This window comes from Plecotus auritus (genome assembly GCF_963455305.1).
Source record: "Plecotus auritus genome assembly, chromosome: 2".
Lineage (NCBI taxonomy): Eukaryota > Metazoa > Chordata > Mammalia > Chiroptera > Vespertilionidae > Plecotus > Plecotus auritus.
The window spans coordinates 15,865,063-15,886,381 of NC_137771.1; the positions used below are offsets into that span (position 1 = coordinate 15,865,063).

General features: G+C 44.4%; 2 protein-coding genes and 1 long non-coding RNA gene across 3 annotated transcripts; 1 reads left to right on the forward strand and 2 right to left on the reverse strand.

The window, feature by feature from the left end:
- Positions 1-1,142: 1,142 nt before the first annotated feature.
- On the reverse strand, positions 1,143-9,702 carry SYF2 (SYF2 pre-mRNA splicing factor). The gene is made up of 7 exons (XM_080655924.1): positions 9,635-9,702; positions 9,312-9,422; positions 5,780-5,905; positions 5,191-5,308; positions 4,744-4,834; positions 3,383-3,481; positions 1,143-1,423 (listed from the first exon to the last, which is right to left on the reverse strand). The coding sequence occupies exons 1-7, from the start codon at positions 9,659-9,661 to the stop codon at positions 1,258-1,260; spliced, it is 738 nt and encodes a 245-aa protein (XP_080512050.1). The 5' UTR covers positions 9,662-9,702; the 3' UTR covers positions 1,143-1,257.
- A 136-nt stretch (positions 9,703-9,838) lies between these two features.
- Positions 9,839-14,723, forward strand: LOC308242031. Its single transcript, XR_013959917.1, has 3 exons — positions 9,839-9,931; positions 11,177-11,279; positions 11,652-14,723. It is a non-coding gene; the product is annotated as an uncharacterized lncRNA (long non-coding RNA).
- RSRP1 (arginine and serine rich protein 1) lies at positions 14,459-19,401 on the reverse strand. The gene is made up of 5 exons (XM_080655833.1): positions 19,213-19,401; positions 18,393-18,970; positions 17,420-17,559; positions 15,865-15,942; positions 14,459-14,863 (listed from the first exon to the last, which is right to left on the reverse strand). Exons 2-5 carry the CDS (start codon positions 18,910-18,912, stop codon positions 14,747-14,749), a joined length of 855 nt encoding a protein of 284 aa, XP_080511959.1. The 5' UTR covers positions 18,913-18,970; positions 19,213-19,401; the 3' UTR covers positions 14,459-14,746.
- Between the last annotated feature and the right edge of the window lie 1,918 nt (positions 19,402-21,319).

Consider the following 21,319-nt stretch of genomic DNA (forward strand, 5'->3'; position numbering starts at 1 on the left):
GTCTTTTTTATATCTTCCTCTTTTTTTTATGTTTTCTTTTTTAATTTAGAGAGGAAGGGAGAGGGATGGAGAGATAGAAACATCGATTGGCTCCCCCCTGCACGCTCCACAATGAGGATCAAGTCCACAACTCAGGCATGTGCCCTGACTGGGAATCAAACCAGCAACCTCCATTGGCTGACGCTCATGGGCTTTCAGATACTTAAAAATGTGTAACAGGTGAAGTTATACATCTAGTATTTGCTTCAAAAGAACCTGGGAGGCCCTAACCGGTGTGGCTCAGTGGATAGAGCGTCGGCCTGCGGACTGAAGGGTCCCCGGTTCGATTCCGGTCAAGGGCATGTACCTTGGTTGCGGGCACATCCCCAGTAGGGGGTGTGCAGGAGGCGGCTGATCGATGTTTCTCTCTCATCGATGTTTCTAGCTCTCTATCCCTCTCCCTTCCTCTCTGTAAAAAATAAATAAAATATACTTAAAAAAAAAAAAAGAACCTGGGAGTCATGGAGGGGAAAGTAGAAATAAAGATGAAACTGTATTAGCCATGAGATGGGGATTGGGTATGTGGGGATCATTGTACTAAATTGTCTTCTTTTGAATGTGTCTGGAATTTCCCATAAAAAAGAAATTTTAAGTTTATGGAATTGGAAGCATGTATGTTGGTGTGTGTGTGTAGATATACAGATATACTTTTGAATGATAAGCAGAGGGTTTAGTAGGGATTTTATTCCACAGGGTATTTGCTTTGTAAAAAGGGAACAGTACATGGTCCATATTCACAGGAGGATAGTTCTGTTACTTCCTGAACTTGGTCATAACAGTCCTGGGTCCAGCCTTCACCAGTCCTCCAGTAGCCACTGCCACACCTTCATCACTGTCCTTAGCTTCAGAGTCTACAATCCCCACATGGTTCCTGAGTCCAACTCTAGATTCTGTCAAATTCCTAACATGATTCAAAGCGAGAGTGACTGAATTTATGTTTGGTACCAGCAATCTTAAGCCCAAAATGCTTCAAAGATTAAACAATCACACATTTAAAATACATAGAAAAATAATATAGTTAGGATTTATACAAAGTAGATTATTACAAAACAAGTACACTACAAGAAATACATCTTATATCCAAACACAAAAATTTGGAAATATATGTTTAAGAAAAATCATTTATTTTTAAATGCTGAGTGGGAAGGCATAGACTGAGTTCTGCTAGCAGAAATTTTCACTCCATCTCAAGCTTCTAAAAACAGTTCCTGAAGGAGATTAGACAGCTGTTCCTCTTTCCAAATTCTGTTTAATTTCAGCTGTATATTTCCCATAGAATCTTTCTGCCTTTTTGTTGAATTTGGCATTCCTTTCATTAATATAGTCAATATCTGCATCGTCATTATAAGGTCTTCTCCGGCTATATTTGTCTCGTTTTTCAATTCTGAGGGAAAAAGAAAGTAATTTTTAAATTTTAAATGTCTTTTAAAATTTTTTTCAATTTATTAACTTGAGAGAGAGAAACATTGATTTGTTGTTCCACTTATTTATGCATTCATTCATTGATTCTTGCTTGTGCCCTGACCAGAAATCGAACCCGCAACCTTGGCATATCAGAACAGCACTCTAACCAACTGAGCTAGTTGGCCAGGGCTTGTCTTTTTTTTTTTTTTTTTTTTTTGTCTTAATAGAAATAGCCTAGTAGTTGAGAATAGCATCGTTACACTTAGAACAGCACACTTTGGTGGGTGGGGGAAGCAGTTTTCATCAAGATCAAGTTGAAGCTGCTAATTAACAGCACAATAGCACAACCCTGGGTAAGAACCACAAAATACAGTAATATACAAATTCATCTTCAGAATGCCTCTAAGAAAGCAATGAGACCCCTGTTAGAAACTGGATTGGATACATAAAATATTAAAAGAAGATGACTACAATAATTATATTAATAACTAGAGGCCCAGTGTACGAAATTCATGCACGGGGCGGGGGGGGGGGGGGGGGGGCAGTGTCCCTCAGCCCAGCCTGCACCCTGTCCAATCTGGGACCCCTTGAGGGATGTCCGACTGCCCGTTTAGGCCCGATCCCAAACGGGCAGTCAGACATCCCTCTCACAATCCAGGACTGCTGGCTCCCAACTGCCCTCCCCTGCAGGCCTGATCCCCCACAACTGCCCTCCCCTGTAGGCCTGGTCCCCCCTAACTGCTCTCCCCTGCTGGCCTGGCCCCCCCCAACTGCCCTCCCCTGCAGGCCTGGTCCCCCAAACTGCCCTCCTCTGCAGGCCTGGTCCACCCCAACTGCTCTCCCCTGCTGGCCTGGCCCCCTGCAACTGCCCTCCCCTGCAGGCCTGGTCCCCCCCCAACTACCCTCCCCTTCAGGCCTGGGTGCCCCCCAACTGCCCTCCCCTGCAGGCCTGGGTCCCCCCCAACTGCCCTCCCCTGCAGGCCTGATCCCCCACAACTGCCCTCCCCTGTAGGCCTGGTCCCCCCTAACTGCTCTCCCCTGCTGGCCTGGCCCCCCCCAACTGCCCTCCCCTGCAGGCCTGGTCCCCCAAACTGCCCTCCTCTGCAGGCCTGGTCCACCCCAACTGCTCTCCCCTGCTGGCCTGGCCCCCTGCAACTGCCCTCCCCTGCAGGCCTGGTCCCCCCCCAACTACCCTCCCCTTCAGGCCTGGGTGCCCCCCAACTGCCCTCCCCTGCAGGCCTGGGTCCCTCCCAACTGCCCTCCCTTGCTGGCCTGGTCTCCCCCAACGGCCCTCCTCTGCTGGCCTGGTCACCCCTAACTGCCCTCCTCTGCTGGCCTGGTCACCCCTAACTTCCCACAACTGCCCTCCCCTGCAGGCCATCTTGTGTCCACATGGGGACAGCCATCTTTGACCACATGGGGGCAGCCATCTTGTGTCTTGGTGTGACGGTCAATTTGCATATTACTCTTTTATTATATAGGATAACCACAGCTAATATGGAATGCACAGTATGTGAGGCACTATCCTTAATATTTCACATGTATTAACGTCTAAAATACAGATTCATTCCACTCTGCCTCATATTTACCCCATCAGTATAAGAAATGCAAATGTAGTGGAGGTACATTCACTAGAACATTCTTACGTCTTCAAATCAAATAGCAGAGTGATTACTAAATAAAAGTTCTTAAAGAAGAATAATTTTCTTTAAATCCTTCTCTGCTTCAATTATAACAATTCAATTTTATCAATATTTTGTTTGCTTCTCCATTCCAAATCATATGGACTCAACTCATACTTGCTGTCCCCAAAACCACTGTAGATGCTAAGTCAGAAATTAGCAAGTATAATATTTGTCTATTCAATTCATTCTAAGCTTATTATGTCCATTTTGCCATTAAGCACTTAAAATTTCACACTGCTCTAATGAGTACTTACTGTTTTTCCAGATCTGTGACCATCCTATCAATTTCCTGAGTGGAAGGCACATGCGTTCCATGAAGAAGACTGTTGGATGTTGGGAAAAACTCTTCTCCACTGAAAAGACAGCAAAATGAACTTATAGTAACAATACAAGTGCACCACATTTCCTAATTTCAAAGTAAATAACCATTCACAATGAGAGATAAAAGAGAGACACGTATTTACTGTGGGGTGGCTCCCACCTTAACTTTAAAAAAAAAAATACAGAGCTCTGGCCCGTATGGCTGTTGGTTGGGTATCATCCCGTGCACCAAGATTGCTGGCTCACCCAGCCAGCGTGGCTCAGTGGTTGAGCATCAACCTGTGAACCAGGAGGTCACGATTCAATTCCTGGTCAGGCCATCTGCCCAGGTTTGTCAGCTTGATCCCCAGTCAGGGGTATGCAAGAGGCAGCCAATCAATGATTCTCTCTCATTGTTGATGTTTCTCTCTCTCTCATCCACTCCCTTCCTCTCTGAAATCAATAAATAAAAATATTTTTAAAAAAATAAAAAATAAAAAGATTGCTGGTTCAATTCCTGATCGGGGCACATGCCAGGATTGCAGGCTTGATCCCCAGTAAGGGGAATGTAGGAGGCAGCTGACTAGATGCTTCGCTTTCACATCAATGTTTCTTTCTCTCTCTTTCCCATTCTCTCTAAAAATCAATTTAAAATCTTAAAAAACAAAAATACAGAATTGGAAGGGATCTAATAAGTCACTTATTCTGACCCCTTCGTTCTATAAATGAAAGAGCCAAGGGCCAGAGTCAAAGGGCTCGCCTCCAAGTTCAGGTATTTCTCTCTCCACTAAAGCAGGGGTTGGCAAGCTCCACCATCTGTTTTTATAAACAGTTTTACTGGGACAGAGCCACACCCATTTGTCTATAGGTCCTCTATGATGCTTTCACATCACAGCAGCAGAGCCGAGTACTAGCACTGTGACAGAGACCATATAGCCCACAAAGCCTAAAATGTTTACTCTCTGGTCCTTTACCAAAAAAAAAAAAGTTCGCACATGCTGGCACTAAAGCATCTGCCTCTTAAAAGAATATCAGAGTGAATAGAATAATCTGGTTTTAACCACTCCACACTCAGTCTTGGGACGCCCAGCTAGAAAGATAACCAGATGATGAGCTTAACTGCTGTGGTGTGAGCAATAAATATTGTTGTGGAGGTCAGAAATCATTCTTAACACAGCTGCCTGATAACCCATACCTAAACATTACCTAAGCATTATTTATGTGTGTATGGTTGTATATATACTCACACACAAATATGTCTACCTCAGGATGCAAAAAAAAAAACACACAAAAACTTGCATTACTGTCAACTTACTGCTTTTCCCTCAGTCTCTCATATGTTTCCATGTCAGGTTTGATCTGTTTGGTCAACCGATGATACTGGCGTAACTGGGCAGCAGCATAATCTAAAAAGAAAATGAGAATCAGACATAACATACTTCCTTGTTTGGTCATTACAATTCAGGGGGGAAAATCTAAATTATTATTAGTAATATATGCACAAGACACCAATCTAAGCAGAACCTCTTATCCTGAAGATGCTGACAATACAAGCCTCGATTAATTTTACCACGAAGAATAAAAGAATCCAGCTGACTGAAGTATAGCCATTACTGCTGCCCCAGGAGATGTATTTGTATTTTCTTGGGTTTATGCCTCTTAGAGAATATCCCTGAAGGGGCGTATCCTTTCATAAATCAGAAACATTGAAGGCGATGCTTAACCTAACAGGCCCATTCAATAAAGTAAAAGCCAATTTGACCTGAAAATCCCAGGTCGGGGTTTTTCCTCTTCTTTTTCCTCTCCCATCTTTCTGCATCTTCAGCACTGATCTCCAGTAACTTCACTTTCTCATAGTCCTCCCCTCTGGCTGCACATTCCTAAAAAGAAAGGAAAAAGGCTGAAACCAGCAATTATGATACAAACAATTATTTTATCTATTTTAAAACAGGAAAGATTGAATAAAATTATCTAGCAATACTTTTAAAATAATGATTAATCAAAGAAAATTCGGGAATCTGCTATAGTATATAAGAAATAAGCACACAGATTTAAAAATAATATTTATTCAGCATTTATTAGGTGTCAGGCCCTGTTTTACAGGCACTGGCTCATTTAAGTCATAATTAACTCAATTATTATCACAGCCTCCATTTTACAGATGAGAAAACAGAGGCACAGACAGGTTAGATAACTCTCCCAAAGTGTTGCAGCTAGTAAAAAGCAGAGCCAAGATCTGAACTCTGGCAGTCTAGCTCTAGAGCCAGTGTACAAAACCACCTTGTTTTACTGTGTCAATACAACAGAAAGACTGAGTAAACCACTTAAGAAACAGCAGAGGCGTTCCTAACCTTTTTCTTTTCTTCCTCCTGTAGTTCCCACTCCAAACGAGCTTTTCTGGCTTCCCAATTTGCAGGTAACTTAAGTCTTTTATCTTCTTCCACAACTTCCTGGTGATTTAATTTACGGGCTTCATTCTGAAATGTAACAAAAAGTTTATAGCTGAAGCATAAAAATCAATCCAAATAGACCTTGCCTTCTTTGAGGGTCAGATAAGACACATTACCAAGGGGACCCCATTTTATCTTAAAGCAACAGAGAGCCATCAAAGGATTTTAAGCAAGGGAACCACCTAACTAGGTCTGCATTTGTATGGAGTCAAAAAAAAAAAAAAAAAAGTGTTGGGCTGCACTGATTTGCTGCTCCAAAGGCCTGGAGGTTCATGTCAGCTTTACCTGTTTAGCTGTGCAGTCCCTCTGAGCAGGTCCCTTAGGGTTGGATGGGACACGGTTTCACAAAGGGGAAGGACTACTACAGTGGCACTAAAGTCTTCAGATGGCATGAAATAATGTTAAACACATGATGAGAATGACGTTCTACTTTCCAGTCTCTTTTAATCTTGATTAACTCAAGGAAAAAGCCTCAATTTGGGGCTGGGGCTCTAAAACCTATCTTAATATCTCTAATCCTTTCCAAGTCCCCCCTCCTTTTTAAATATTTCAACAGTTTACATTATGGCAAATGAAAGAAATTTTCCAGTTGGATTACTCTGTGAAGAGTCCGTTGTAAAATAAATTTAACTGCATAAAATGAAATGAGCATATCATCTTAAGGGAAAATTAAGTTTGATGTTTCTTAGGTCACAGGCTGGTGGCAGTAAGTCCAGGAAGCCATGTCTCCTAATTTCCAACCAGATGTTCTTTACACAGCCCATCCAAGTAAATATTTAAGTGTGTTTAAGTCGTTATTAGATTAACTTTTGGGGGCAAAGAGAGAGAAATTCCTCTCAACTACCATCCCTTTATTCTTGACTCTGACAATACCCTCCAGGTGAAGACACCAAGAAAACACCTGAAATCAAACAAAGTTGTGTTTGTGGCCCTGAAAGAGACAGCAAACCATAGGGAGCTGTAGGCATTTCAGTGAGAGAGAGTTGGGGGGTAGGCATAGGATTAGGGTATCAGCGGCTGGGGGGGCAGGGGGGAATTCGAGGAAGCGTGGTTGTGCTCTGGATTGCACTGTCAGAAAGCCAATGCATTTTTGATAGAGTATCTTAAGTTTTTACACACGAGGCAGGATTAATGGAGCAAGACCAATGTTTTATTTGGTAGTAACAGTCTATGATGTTAGCAGAAGAGGGGGACGTGTGGTCATTTCTGTGGTTTGTCTCACTACAACAGTCAGAGTGACGCTGCGGTTTTGTGGAACCATGGCCAGGCTGTCCGGCCACTTCAAGTTGAGTCAAGAGCTGTTCTTTTTCCTTTCTCAGCTCCAACTACAGCCAGTTATTTGCTGGACTCTTATCCCTAATATGAATTATCTTCCTTTGCATTTGTCCCCTTTGCTTGGATATTTTTTTCCTCCAACTTCTCTGTCTGATAACTCCTTACTAAATCTTTTAAATAGCAGTTTAGGTGTCTTATATAAGACACTCCCTGGAGCTCCCTCCCCCACCCCTCCACACACACACAGTTTTAATCTCTCCTCTGTACTCCCCGACCTTTGTTCCTAACTCTAGCATGGCATTTACCACAATGAAATTTCTAGCTGTAAAGTTGCCTTTTCTTTTAAGAACAGCGGCCTTATCTTAATCATCTTGTTCCCCACTGACTAGCTCAACCATTGACACTACAGATTTTCATTGAGCTTTTTCACGGATTCAACCAACCTCAGATCTAAAACAGTATTTTCACATTCATTGACACTACAGACTTTCAGAGATTTTTATATTGATTTTTAGAGAGAGAGAGGGAGGGAAGGATGGAGGGAGGGAGGGAGAGGGAGAAAGTAACATTGATAGTGAAACATCCATCTGCTGCCTCCGGCATGCCGCACCCTACCGCAGTTGGAGCTCACAGCATGTGCCCTGATCCAGAACCAACAACCTTTCCAAGCAAGGGGATGACGCCCTACCAACTGAGCCACACTGGCTAGGGCTGCTGCTTATTTTTGAATAAAGAGGCAACCAGCTCTCTTATTAGCATTGGACAAGTTTCTACATATTTCCCTAGTAAAATACAGAGTTTGTTAGAGTACAGCAAGGAGGCTGCTAGTAATAGAGACTCCCAAACCTAGTTTAGGTAAGTTAAATCAGATGTAGGTGGGAAGAGGGTTGGAGGGGGAATGTGTACAGTTGACCTTTGGACAACACAGGTTTGAACTACAGAGGTCCACTTAAACCAGATTTTTTTTCAGTACCTAAGTACACCCGGCCCTTCCTATCCCCGGGTTTCACATCCACGGATTCAACCAACCTCAGATCTAAAACAGTATTTTCACATTCCTAACTGCAGATCAAAAATACAGCTGACCAGCCCTGGCTGGTTTGGCTCAGTGGATTGAGCGCAGCCTGCGGACTGAAGGGTCCAGGTTAGATTCCGGTCAAGGGCACATGCCCGGGGTTGCAGGCTCGATCCCCAGTAGGGGGCGTGCAGGAGGCAGCCGATCAATGATTCTCTCTCATCATTGATGTTTCTATCTCTCCCTCTCCCTTTCTCTCTTAAATCAATAAAAAATATATTTTAAAAAAATACAGCTGACCCGCTCTAGCCGGTTTGGCTCAGTGGATAGCGTGTCGGCCTGCGGACTGAAGGGTCCTGGTTGGATTCTGGCCAAGGGCACATCCCGGGTTGTGGGCTCGATCCCCAGGCAGGGGCATGCAGGAGGCAGCCGATCAATGATTCTCTCTCATCATTGCTGTTTCTCTCTCTCTCTCTCTCCCTCTCCCATCCTCTCTGAAATCAGTAAAATTATACTTTTTAAAAAATACAGCTGACCCTTGAACAACGCCGGGATTATGGGTGCCGCCCCCGCACAGCCGAAAATTCGAGTATAACTAATACTGTTTTCATTCTGCGCGGTAGGTTGAATCTAAGTATGCGAAGGGGCAACTGTAGAGTCCACAGTTACATATGGATTTTCGAGTGCGGGGTTCAGCACCCCTAAACCCAGGCGATGTTCAAGGATCAACTGTATTTTCTTTTTTTTTTTTTTTTTTTTTTTTTAATATATTTTATTGATTTTTTACAGAGAGGAAGGGAGAGAGATAGAGAGCCAGAAACATCGATGAGAGAGAAACATCGATCAGCTGCCTCCTGCACACCCCCCACTGGGGATGTGCCCGCAACCAAGGTACATGCCCTTGACCGGAATCGAACCCGGGACCTTTCAGTCCGCAGGCTGACGCTCTATCCACTGAGCAAACCGGTTTCGGCGATCAACTGTATTTTCAAAAGTGATTACAACGTGCTACCAGAGTTGAGAACCACCGGGAAAGATCCTGCATCCAGCCACGCGGGTTTGTTAGGCACGCTGCTGCGACTTCCTCGTCCCCCCACAGACATGCAGGGGCCTGACCAATGACAGGTCTCAGCATCTACTCACCCGCTTCAGATGCAGCTCCCGGAATTTGCGCAGTCTCTGCTCGCGCTTCTGGGCGGATAGCTCCTCTGCCGCCGCGAGGGGCTGCTCCTCCTTTGCGCTGTTCGCCAGCACCTGCGACAGGGAGGGACGGCTGTTGGCAGGGCTGGCTCGGCTTCTCCCGGGGCTGCCCAGGCCGATCCCCGCAGGGCCCGCACTGCCGACCCCGACTCCACCGTGTCTACTCCTCCCTGTCCTAGCACCCAGGCATCTCCTCCACCTCTCGCCCCTGTCGGCCCCTGTAAGTCCTCCCACGAAATCCCCTGGGTAGAGCCGGCGGCACTTACCTGCTCGGTTAGAACCGCAGCCGCCATCACAACCCTCTCCTTCCCACTTCCGGCAACAACACAGCACTTCCGTCGGCCTTCTGATAGATATTAATAACCTACGAGACGCCCCGCCCCTTCCTGGCAGCCTGGGAGCTTGGGACCAATCCCTGCTCTTTCTAGCAGTGAGTTGGTTTTCGATTGGGTAGGACCTTGCGCAGCCGCAGAAGACAGGGGGGAGAGCGGTGAGATGAAAAGAGAAGGGCAGGGAAGCGCGCGGAAGGGGACGGCAAAGGAAGAAGGCCGACTCTGGGCCTGGTAAGAAAGTCACCTTGCTGCGTTTTGCTCCCTTAAGCGGAAAGTGTTTATTCTGATTGTCAGCTCTCCCCTGACTACCTTGTCTCACGTGGGCTTTCAAGTACTGTCACATATGGCCCCATTTTAATTTTCTCAAGAGAGTAAGAGATTTCTCTTTGTTCATTTTCCGTTTCCCGCATCAGCGTTGTAAACTGAAGGAGCGCAGATGCGTCCCTCTTGTTTACTCTTAGTCCCCAACAGGGAAACTGTGCATTAATAAAAGTTAATAAAAGATGCTGGATACAAGAGGAATATATGAAAATTATTATTTTCTGCACTAATAACCACTAATTCGACGTAGAAATGAATAAGTAAGCCCCAAAAGGAAAAGAGATCTAGGTATAACATTTAAACGGTAACAGGAAGAAAAGCATAATTTGAGGTACAAAAAAATTAAGTTTGAATAGGTGAAGGATTTTCTGGTTCGAAGACAATATAGAAACGTATCACAAAAGGAGTATCTAAAGCAGTATAAATATAATGCTCCCATCAGAACATTATTCTTTCTGTTTGGGGAACTGTACAATAATGGCAAAAATCCAAAAGCTCAGCCACACCTATATTGGTGAGGCTGGTAGGACTGAATATCGGTGCAACCTCTAGGGCTCAGTAATGAGGATCTTGCTGGACAGTACGGGGAGAAGCCGACCCGGCCCGCCTCCAGCCGGCCCTCCTGGCGGCAAGTACTGGTGGACAGCTCGGAGGAGGAGCAGCCCCTCGGGGCACCAATTCCGGAGGAGGAGCAGCCCCTCGGGGCACCAATTCCGGGAGCCAAAGCCTGCCACCAGGCCAGGCCCCCTGCCCATTTGTTCATATGTGACTGTCATTCAGTGGCATCTACAATCCTCTCAAGTACCTCTAAACAGTGAAATTCATACTTTGGGACACCTGTTTCAAACCAATCCTAAGGGACTTGCTTACATCACACAGGACTTGCTTACATCACACAGTCCTTGAATAGTCAGAATCAGTATATCCCTCTGGCCTTCTTATTCAAAAACAATTGCTTTTCCATCATTACCGCATTGTCCCCTGAAACAGTAAAATAACATTTAAAGATATAATACAGTTGAATGCCTCATCTCCTCTCCCTACGATAAAATCCGAAAGTCTGCTATGAATGGCCTATCCTACAAGTAACATCTATGTGGATTTATTTCCATCCCTGTGCTAACAAACTTTATTTGTACTCATGGTAAAATGAAGTTTGAAAATCAAGTCACCAAGAAGTTGTGGAGGAGATTACCTGCAAACTGGGAAGCTAAAAAAGCTCTTTTGGAATGAGAATTGCAGGAAAAAAAAGAAAAAGGTAAATAAAATTCATATCCTCATAAGCTATAGATCCAAATATTATATTGTGTTTTGTTGAGGCAGTATACAGTCAAGCATTCTGGCTCTGATTCCTCATCATTTGTAGCTCAGAAAACTGAGAATAAAATACGTAAAACATTGAGAACAGTGCCTGATACTGGAAATTCATTCTAGCCCCAAAATGGTAGCCACCCACCATATGACCATTGATTACATGAAATGTGGCTAGGGCAAATTAAACTGTGCTTTAAGTGTAAAAATACACACTAGGTCACAACACACACACACACTAGTGTACACACACACACACAGTAAAATACCACAGTATTTCTTTTTTTTATTTAAATAACTTTTTACTTTCCTTCTCCAGATAGGAAGCCTACAAAATTTATACTTTATCAAGAAAATACAGGGTCAGTCTTTCCTAAGAGGCCTTGTATTTCAACTCCCTGGGCCAGAAACTGCTACTGGACAGACTGAACCAAGCCAAGGGAAGATCCAACTATAATCAATCTACTTTCTGACCAATGGCACGCAGGGTTCCTGACCTCCTCCATGCTCCGGATTCTATGTCTATTCAGCCATGTGAGCATGGGCACTTAGGAGAAATGTGCATATCACTTCAATCATTTCCCCACTCCTGGATTTATCTTGGTCCAAAGTCTGCTTTCTGCCAACAGTAAACCCGAGGTCAGGAGGCCAGAGGTTCTCAATGTCTACACGGGGTTCCTTTGGAGGCCCAGCAACAACCCTTTCCTTCAAGATCCATTCCCTACCTTTGGATCACGCTAACCACACACAGTAATTACCCTGAGTTCCCGAGGCCGGATGGCATCAGATGAGGATGACGCCGGGACCAAGCCTGCTAAAGAGAAGGCGAGGTGGATGCCTCACAGCATTTCTTATATTGTGTTGAAATATTTTAGATATACTGGGATAAATTAATTCACTGGTGTGAATTAATACCGTATTTCTATTGGACAGCACTGAATCTAGATTCTTGATACAAATTCTCATCTTGCCATACAGTCATGCAATGCATAACAATGTTTCAGTTCATGATGGAATGCAAATATAAAGGGTTGTCCTATGAAATTACAGTGGACCTGAAAAATTCCTATTACCTAGGGAGGTAGTCACTGTAGCAAACACATTACTTAGGTGTTTTCTGGTGATGCTGTGTAAACAAACCTACTTAAGTATAGCATAATTATGTACAGTACATAGTACTTGACAAATAATTGTTACTGGTTTATGTATTTATTTTTTATCTTTTTTTTTTTTAATGTTGTTGCTCTTTAGAGGAAGGGAGAGATAGAACACATCCCCCACCAAGAACTGAGCCCACAGTCTGAGCATGTGCCCTGACCTGGAATCAAACCTTGACCTCTTGGTTCCTGGGTCAGCATTCAACCAGTGCCACACCAGCTGTGCTTTTTATCTGAAAGTGTACTTTTAGTTTGCTGTAAAACAGTATGCCATGTTACATCATGTTTACACTCTTGGTTGCATTTGCTCTTGTGTGCTTTATTTCTAGCCCAGGAGCAATAGGCTTAGTGGTCGGCAAACTCATTAGTCAACAGAGCCAAATATCAACCGTACGACGATTTAAATTTCTTTTGAGAGCCAAAGTTTTTAAACTTACACTTCTTCTAACGCCACTTCTTCAAAATAGACTCACGCAGGCCGTGGTGTTTTGTGGAAGAGCCACACTCAAGGGGCCAAAGAGCCGCATGTGGCTCGCGAGCCGCAGTTTGCCGACCACGGGGCTATACCATATAGCCTAGGTGTGCAGCCTGTACCATCCAGGTTTGCGTTAAGTGCCCTCTGTTTGCACAATGATGAAATCAGCTAACTACCCATTCCTCAGAACATATTCCTGTGGTTGAAGTGGCACATGACTGTATTGTCCACAGATTATGTGGTAACAGGGTATCTCACCAAGTAATTGTATTCCAATTATGTAATGACAGCTTGTCTGGGGGTATGCAGTTTCTTGTGTTTCAAAGCATAGGAGAGATTAAACATAGTCCTGGCCAGGCTGAAATAACAAGGTTAAATTAGACAAGGATGGAGCAATTATGAGAAAAAAATGAATATAACTATTTCTTTTCAGGATACTGGGAAGAAAAAATGAATAGACTAAGAGAAAATTAAATAGGGAAGTCTCAAGCATAATAAGAGGCTGGATCACTGTAGAAGTGCAATCTCAGAAACGGCACATATCCATAGCAACTAGCCAGACCTCTCATGTTAAATAGCTATTTGAATATAGGTCATAATCAAGATTGGAGTTACCAGCTAAGTGACAGTGAAAAAATCTATTGTCAATTACTTTAAGTCTCCCTTACAAGGAAATCCTTAAGTTATGTAATTTTACTAAAATACCAACTAATACTAACAGGTTGCTCAGGTTAACCACATTTTCAGTTATAAATCTTAAAGCCAATCCTTGTATAACCAGGCTGACGCCCACCATGTTCTGCATGCACCTCCTCGTAGTCATCACATGTAATAGCGACCAGTTGTTCCACCGTTTGGTCTATTTGCATATATATATATATATATACACACACACACACACACATACATATATATATGTAGACTAGTGGCCCAGTGCTCAAATTCGTGCATACGTCGGGTCCCTCAGCTTGGCCTGCGGGGATTGGGCTGAAACTGGAAGTCCAATGCCGCCTGCCATTCCCGCTCATCCTGGCCCCACTGTGCCTGCTGCGGGCTCACGCCCAGTCAGTCCTGATCGGGAGAGGCTCGCGCTGCTGCAGCAGTACTTGCCAGCCATGAGCCCAACTTCTGGTGCCCGTCCCCATCCCAAAGGGTGTGGGGGCCCAGGACACAAAGGGCCCTCCCGGCAGGCAGTGGAATGCCCTTGCCAGCCCAGGATCCGGATCCGTCCTGCTGACATTCACACTGGTTGTCAGGAGCCACCTGGCAGTCGCGAGCCACCTGGCAGTCGCGAGCCACCTGACAGTCGCTTTTATATCGTTTCTTCCTTGTGGGGCATCTAGGGAGGGGAAGTGGCCACAGTGCCTGAGGCCAATAGCACTGTCAGGATCATGCCTGCAGCGCTGGTTTTTGTTGAGCAACCAAATGACTGGTCGACCAGTCGCTTAGCCTTTTGTATATATAGAAGATATATACAACAAAGTCAGACTAAAATAGTAAAAACAAATTTATTTACAAATATATATACAATAGTTTAATTACTGTTTCTTATAAATTCCATTTCTATGTAACCAATTGATACTATACAAAACATTTACAAGTATATATAGAAGACTCCCACCTGTACATAACAACTCTGGTCCATCTGTGCTAATATCTGCAAAATAAATCTAAAATGTTAACAATTACCACTAAGTTGCTCATAGGAATGAAATAATGCCATAGAAAACACAAACTTGCAATAAAGTGCATTTCAAGCAACCTTAGCCATCAGTTCTCTTTTTAAATAGGTTTCCACAATTCATATGGACTTTTTTTCTGATTTATTTTTAGGGATCCTGAAGAGGTCTCTTCAGCAGTTTTTGCTGATTTCTGAAGCACTGGCTTTGCTACGGAATTCTGTAAGAGAACAAATTTTCAAGTCAGCTTCCCAGACACATATATATTGTACATACTTAAAATATTTGCTTTACACAATACATTAAATAATTCCATTTAAGACTGAAATTTAAGAGACACCAACCAAATGCCAAGTGTGAACCTCATCGATAACCTCACTCAAACTTAGGCCCAGAAACGGCCAAGTATAATCAAACATATGCAAGACATACTACAATAGTGAGGTGTTAAAAATGAGGACAAGGCCTAGATGGTTTGGCTTAGTGGATAGAGCGTCAGCCTGTGCACTGAAGAGTCCTGGGTTCAATTCCAGGCAAGAACACATGCCTGGGTTGCAGGCTCGATCCCCAATGGGAGGTGTGCAAGAGGCAGCCAATTAATGATTCTCTAATCATTGATGTTTCTAATCTCTCAAATAAATAAAAAAAGGGCGGGGGGGCAGGGGGGAGACAAGCCCTGGCCAGTGTGGTTCAGTTGGGTGTCTTCCTATGCACCAAAGGGTTACCCATTCCATAGGAGACCTGCAGGAGGCAGCCGACAATCACTCTTACATCAATGTTTCTCTCTAAAAGTTCAATTTAAAATTTTTTAAATTGGCACAATAATATATCGAGATTAGCCCTGGCCAGTGTGTCACAGTAGTTGAGTGTTGGCCTGCACACCTAAGGGTTAAGGGTTCAATTTCTGGTACACTCCCTGCCCCTGGTCCTACAGGAGGCAACCAGTCGATGTGTCTCTCACATCAATGTTTCCCTCTCTTCTCCTCCCTCTCCTCCCTTCGATCCCTCTCTGAAAAGCAATGGGAAAAATATCCTCAGGTGAGAATTAAAACTTATGCATACGAGTGAGTGAGTGAGTGAGTGAGTGTGTGTGTGTGTAGAGAGGTATTAAGTTTATAAAGTGACTTAGTAGGCCCCCAATTATCACGGCAGACAAAAGCCCACATAACGGATGTTATGTCCCAAGTCCAATTTTTGAGTAGTCAGTGGTTAGATACTTACATTAGAGCTAGTGCTTTTTTGCTGGGAAGACTTTTCATTGGCATTTTTAGTTCCATCTTCTGTTAGCTTTTCCGATAGCTAGACAGGAAGAGAAAATACGTATTTTTAAAACCATATTTTTGGTTTAGAGTACTGTATACAAAAGCAGCCCAACTGCATATAAATTTAGCTGTAGAAACACAGCAAATCAAGTTGGATCTAACCATACAACTAATAGTGTAAACACTGGAATGTTTTTCCCGTTAACAAAATTGATACAATAAATGGATGTGATGAAGACAAATACAACTTAACTCTGAAAGTCAAGCCATACCAGAAAATACCTAGTTACAAAGAACTAAGCTGCGATTTTAAACCGGTGTGCTGCAAGAATTTCTACAACATGCAATACCTGACTATTTAGTCAGGGGCACTGATCTCTTTTCCCTTTTATTTGGCAACAGCCAACACAATAGCTATCTGGTGTGAATGAATCAAAATTAAACCTTTTAAATCATAGCATAAAAATATATTTTTTGGTGTGCCACAAAATTTTAGTAATTATAGTTTATGTGTGCCATGATATGAAAGAGGTTGAAAATCGCTGAACTAAGGCATTAGCCCAGTTGGGCACCTAGTCGTCTGAAAAAGCAACTCAACTAAGATTTTGTCTACTACTAATACTTAAGCATACCCATAACTGAGTCTGAATGATAGGATTATCTAGGTAATATCTTTCCTGTTTACACAGACTATCAATTCTTAACTACCTTAAACCTTTAAAGTTATGGATTTTATGCTCTGGGTTTCAACATAACTTAAAGAATGAATTGCAATTTGCCGGTGCACATCCTGCACATTTCTGTAGAATTATAAACTTATCTGCAAGTGAAGCAGGCCTCTTCTTCTGTAATCTCTCAAAACATCTGGAATATATTGCATATATTATGAAATGGACATCTCCATCACAGATGCCCCAACATTACAAAGTGCACTTTAGTTTAAAACTGTCTTCAGTATCTTATCCAAATAGTACCTATCCCAAATTCTAACATGCACATGGATCTACCAACAAAAACTAAGCTTTCAGTGTGTGAATATAAACTTCAAATTAGTTAAACCTCTGATGCTTTTATGGCCATGTATCAATTACCAACAGATTTTCTTCAGCAATGTCTGGAGACCACATTCATGATTTCTATAAGACAGAAATAAAGCAGGTAAACTATACTGTATGTTGAGTACAGAATTTCTGGGAACATTATGCTGGAAATGAAAACTACAGATACTCTGTAAAGACAAGTTAGAAAAATTTGGTAACTACATAGAAATCACCAAAGTACCAGCTACAATCATGAAAGCAATTAATTGTGTCAACTGAAAATAATGGTCATTCATCTCCCACTTTTATGGAAGAGACTAAGTCTAGTGATGTCAGATCTGTTGTTTTTACTTTACAAATTACATTTAGCTAGCCTTTCCAAGAAGGCTAAGATAAATTGAATAAAAATGCTAATCAGGTCTTTCTGGCAGCAGCTTTCTGAAGATTTTGTCTGGATAAACCTAGAATACTTACCTCAAACTTTGCACCATTATTTGATACAGCTGTTTCTTTAGCTACAGGAACAACTCTGAGACTAGGGGGCAATTCAAAGTTGGTTGTTCCCAAGGCTTTTGCTGCATTGGCTTTTGCTATTTCTAACAGCTCCATTCGATCTACAAAAGAAACACCAAGATATTCCTTAAACTTACAGTATTCCCCAAAAGAACTCAGAATCACAAAATAAGGTTGCCTTTTATTTATAATAGCAAAACAAATATATAAAATATACCCTTATTCATGAAACTATTTTCTACCTCTTTTGATGAGTAAAATAAGCATCCCTAAATAATTTCAAGTTTTCAGTTTTCCTGACCAAAGTCCTAGTCTTCACATTGTTTTGCTTTCTCTTCAAATATGTATTCTGAACATCGTACTTAAAAAAAAACTTTTCATACAGTACATCTCTCTCAACGAATGAACCATCACTGATAAATTACTAAATCCATTTTAAGACTTATAAGTGTTGTTTTTTTAAAACCTATCCTTTTCTGTTCCTGGAAGTCATTTGTTTTGTAATACTGGAACAAAATCCTTGTTGTTGTTTTTGGCAATATAGTATTAACTTTTGAAAAAAGGAATGCTTTGATCCTGTTTTTCACGTTCTACAATGAACTTAGCAGAAACTTAGGGCGGGCAGCCGAAGTCACTAACATTTACAAGACTCCACAAAGTGCCAGCCACCAGGAGGGAAGGTTACCTACCTGTGTGTGGCCAGAGCCACTTACCGCCCACAGCTTAATCGCAGGGGGAAGAAATGGTGTCCACTTAAAAAACTGTAGTGTAGTTTTAACTGTTAGCCTGCTAACGTCTTCCTCCCTAACAAAACTACTGAGACTTCATGCACCAAAGAAAATGAAATTATTGAAAACCACACCGCAGTTTCTCACACTGTCGGCGCACGTGTGAAAAGGAGCCGAGGGAGGAGGTAACTGCACCTCTCACTCACCTTTCTCACTTAAGCGAAAAGGCGTGGGGCTCCGCGACCTCGACCTGGATCTTCCCCGCCAACTCCCGTGCTCCTCCGGGTACACTGTGCGACCAAAGCCGTAGTAGCGTCGCCCCCGCGTGACCGCGTAGGCCCTTCGGTAATACGACCGTCCCCGAGAGCGGGACCGGCTGCGGGATCGGTCTGGCGACGGAGACCGATAGTACCTCCTGGAGGAGCCGTAGTGCCTCTCCCGGTACTGGCGGCGGCTGCGGGACCGCGACCGGCTCCGCGAGTAAGACCGCGAGTAGCGCCTGTACTTCCTCTGGTGGCGCCTTCGGGACCGAGACCTGGACCTGCTCCTGCGTCGGGGCCGGCTCCCACTGCTGCTGTACGACCACCGACTGGAGCCGCTGGAACGGGACCGCGAGCTTCTGCAAGAGCGGCTTCGGGTCGCCGAGGACAGCCGGCTGGACCCGCCCGAGGCCGCCGGGGACTGCAGGGGCGAGCCCGGCCACATATCGTTCACGTAGTTTGACATCTGGGCCTGCGGTAGGAAGCTTCCTTGTCTCTGAGGATCGTTCCCGAAGATTCGGTTCCTAAAAACGGAGAGGGGAGGGGAGAAGTGACGTCCCGGAAGTAAGGCCTGCGGGTGGTTGGGGGAGGGGGACTACGGGCCTTGACAAAGCAAAGGAGACTCCAATTCCGCTGCAGTCGACGCCAGACGCCGACCTTCCCGCCAGGCCAGCGGCCCCCTTTGTGCACCACGCTGGGCCCCGCACTTTCTCCGCCACCCACGCCGAGGTTCCCGCGGGTCCGACCTCGCCACCAAAAAACTTACCACAGGCCGCCGACCTTCACGCAGGACGAAGAGAAAGGCCCAACAGACGCCTCCCTTCCACAGCCAGGGATGAGGACGAAGGGGAGTGCCACAGCCGCTCCCGACTGCAAACACCAGACCTGCACCTCCGATCTCCGGACGCGAACTGAGCTGGGCGGTAGCTGACGCGTCGAAAATACTAGAAGCTGACGTGTGGCGCATGTGCAGAAATGTTGGCGCGATGGGCGTGGCCTCCTTTTCGCCCAACCGCCGCCCTTCCTTCCTTACCCCGCCCGCCCCACCCTCCCTGCCTCCCGCCTGGCGCAGGGGCCTCCAGGATGCGCACGCGCGACCGAGCCGCGGGGGAGGGGCTGCTCCATCCGGGGTTTGGAGGCCTGCGGTTGTTTTGTTTTTCTGGTTGAGACTTGCGCCGCGCGACCCCGGCCTCCCAGCCTCTGCCCCACTGATGGTGGCGGAGTCGTTGCCTCCACCCTCTGGGTGCCTCCCTTGGACCTTCCTCCTAACCGGCGATGGGAGGGCGACCGCGTCGGGGACTCACAGGATCCCTAAACAGGCAATGTTAACGTGTTTGGGCTAGTTGTAAGAAAGGTGAAGACGGATGCAGGATGCAAAGACACCCATAGATGACCTTTAATCAAGGAGGTCAGAATGCGGTCTGAGATGTCATCCCAAGGATACTGTGCTTGGAGTTGGGGATTAAACAACTATTTTATATCTAAGGATTTATAAATAGGATACATTCCACACATACTTATCCTTAATAAAGCATGACAATTGTCTTGAAATAGCTTTTCACTGAGAACCAATCACAACTGTAGGGAGAGTTGTCATATGAGCTTTGCAAGTCAAGGGTGGCATTTTAACCAAAGCCCGTTTCTTTGGAGGGAGATACAAAGTCACTTTTCTCTTGTTCACATTCACCCTCCTCCCTCGCATCCCCTATCCCCAAACTTGCAATAGAATCCGCACCCATCCACGTGATCTCCCTTGCTTGGCACTGTCCACGGTAGGTATCACCCCACACCTCTGAGGAAGCATCCTAAGTGCTGTCACAAGTAAACTGAAAAGACAGTGCCTACCCACCTGGAATTTTCACTGAAAGTTCTCATGAAGCTGTGTGAGAAGAAAAAAATGAGTTTCAGATTTGACAAGTGTAAAAATGATGTGTTAAGGGAAATAATGTGGAACTATGTGTATAAGACAATACAATTTTGAGCTCTTGGTTATGAATAAGAAAAGGGTGGTAGGAGTCTCTGTAGATAGTTCATGATAACAGTCAAATATGTGTCTAAAATAAGGTGACTAGAAAAATTCTGGATGCTACCATTAAGAATACTGAACCCATAACCGTATTGCTTTTCAGCTGCCTCCCTAAAACCAGCGGGAGTCTGCAGTCCACATGGGGGATGCCCCTTGATCACTTGGATGACCTAGGCCCTAGGTCAGTGGTCGGCAAACCGCGGCTCGCGAGCCACATGCGACTCTTTGGCCCCTTGAGTGTGGCTCTTCCACAAAATACCACGGCCTGGGCGAGTCTATTTTGAAGAAGTGGCATTAGAAGAAGTTTAAGTTTAAAAAACTTGGCTCTCAAAAGAAATTTCAATCGTTGCACTGTTGATATTTGGCTCTGTTGACTAATGAGTTTGCCGACCACTGCCCTAGGGGAGTTGGCACTCCTGGGCTCCTTGGGGCAGTAACAATCAAAAAGACCCTCTTGGCCGGCGACCACCCTCAGGACACTGTATAAACAGCGGACGGAAGCACTGGGAAGACTTTTCATTGGCATTTTTATTTATTTTTTTTTAATATATTTTATTGATATTTTACAGAGAGGAAGGGAGAGGGATAGAGAGCTAGAAACATTGATGAGAGAGAAACATCGATCAGCAGCCTCCTGCACACCTCCCACTGGGGATGTGCCCGCAACCAAGGTACATGCCCCCGACCGGAATCGAACCCGAGACCCTTCAGTCCGCAGGCCGACGCTCTATCCACTGAGCCAAACCGGCTTCGGCTTTTCATTGGCATTTTTAGTTCCATCTTCTGTTAGCTTTTCCGATAGCTAGACAGGAAAAGAAAATATATATTTACTAATTCTGGAGCTTCA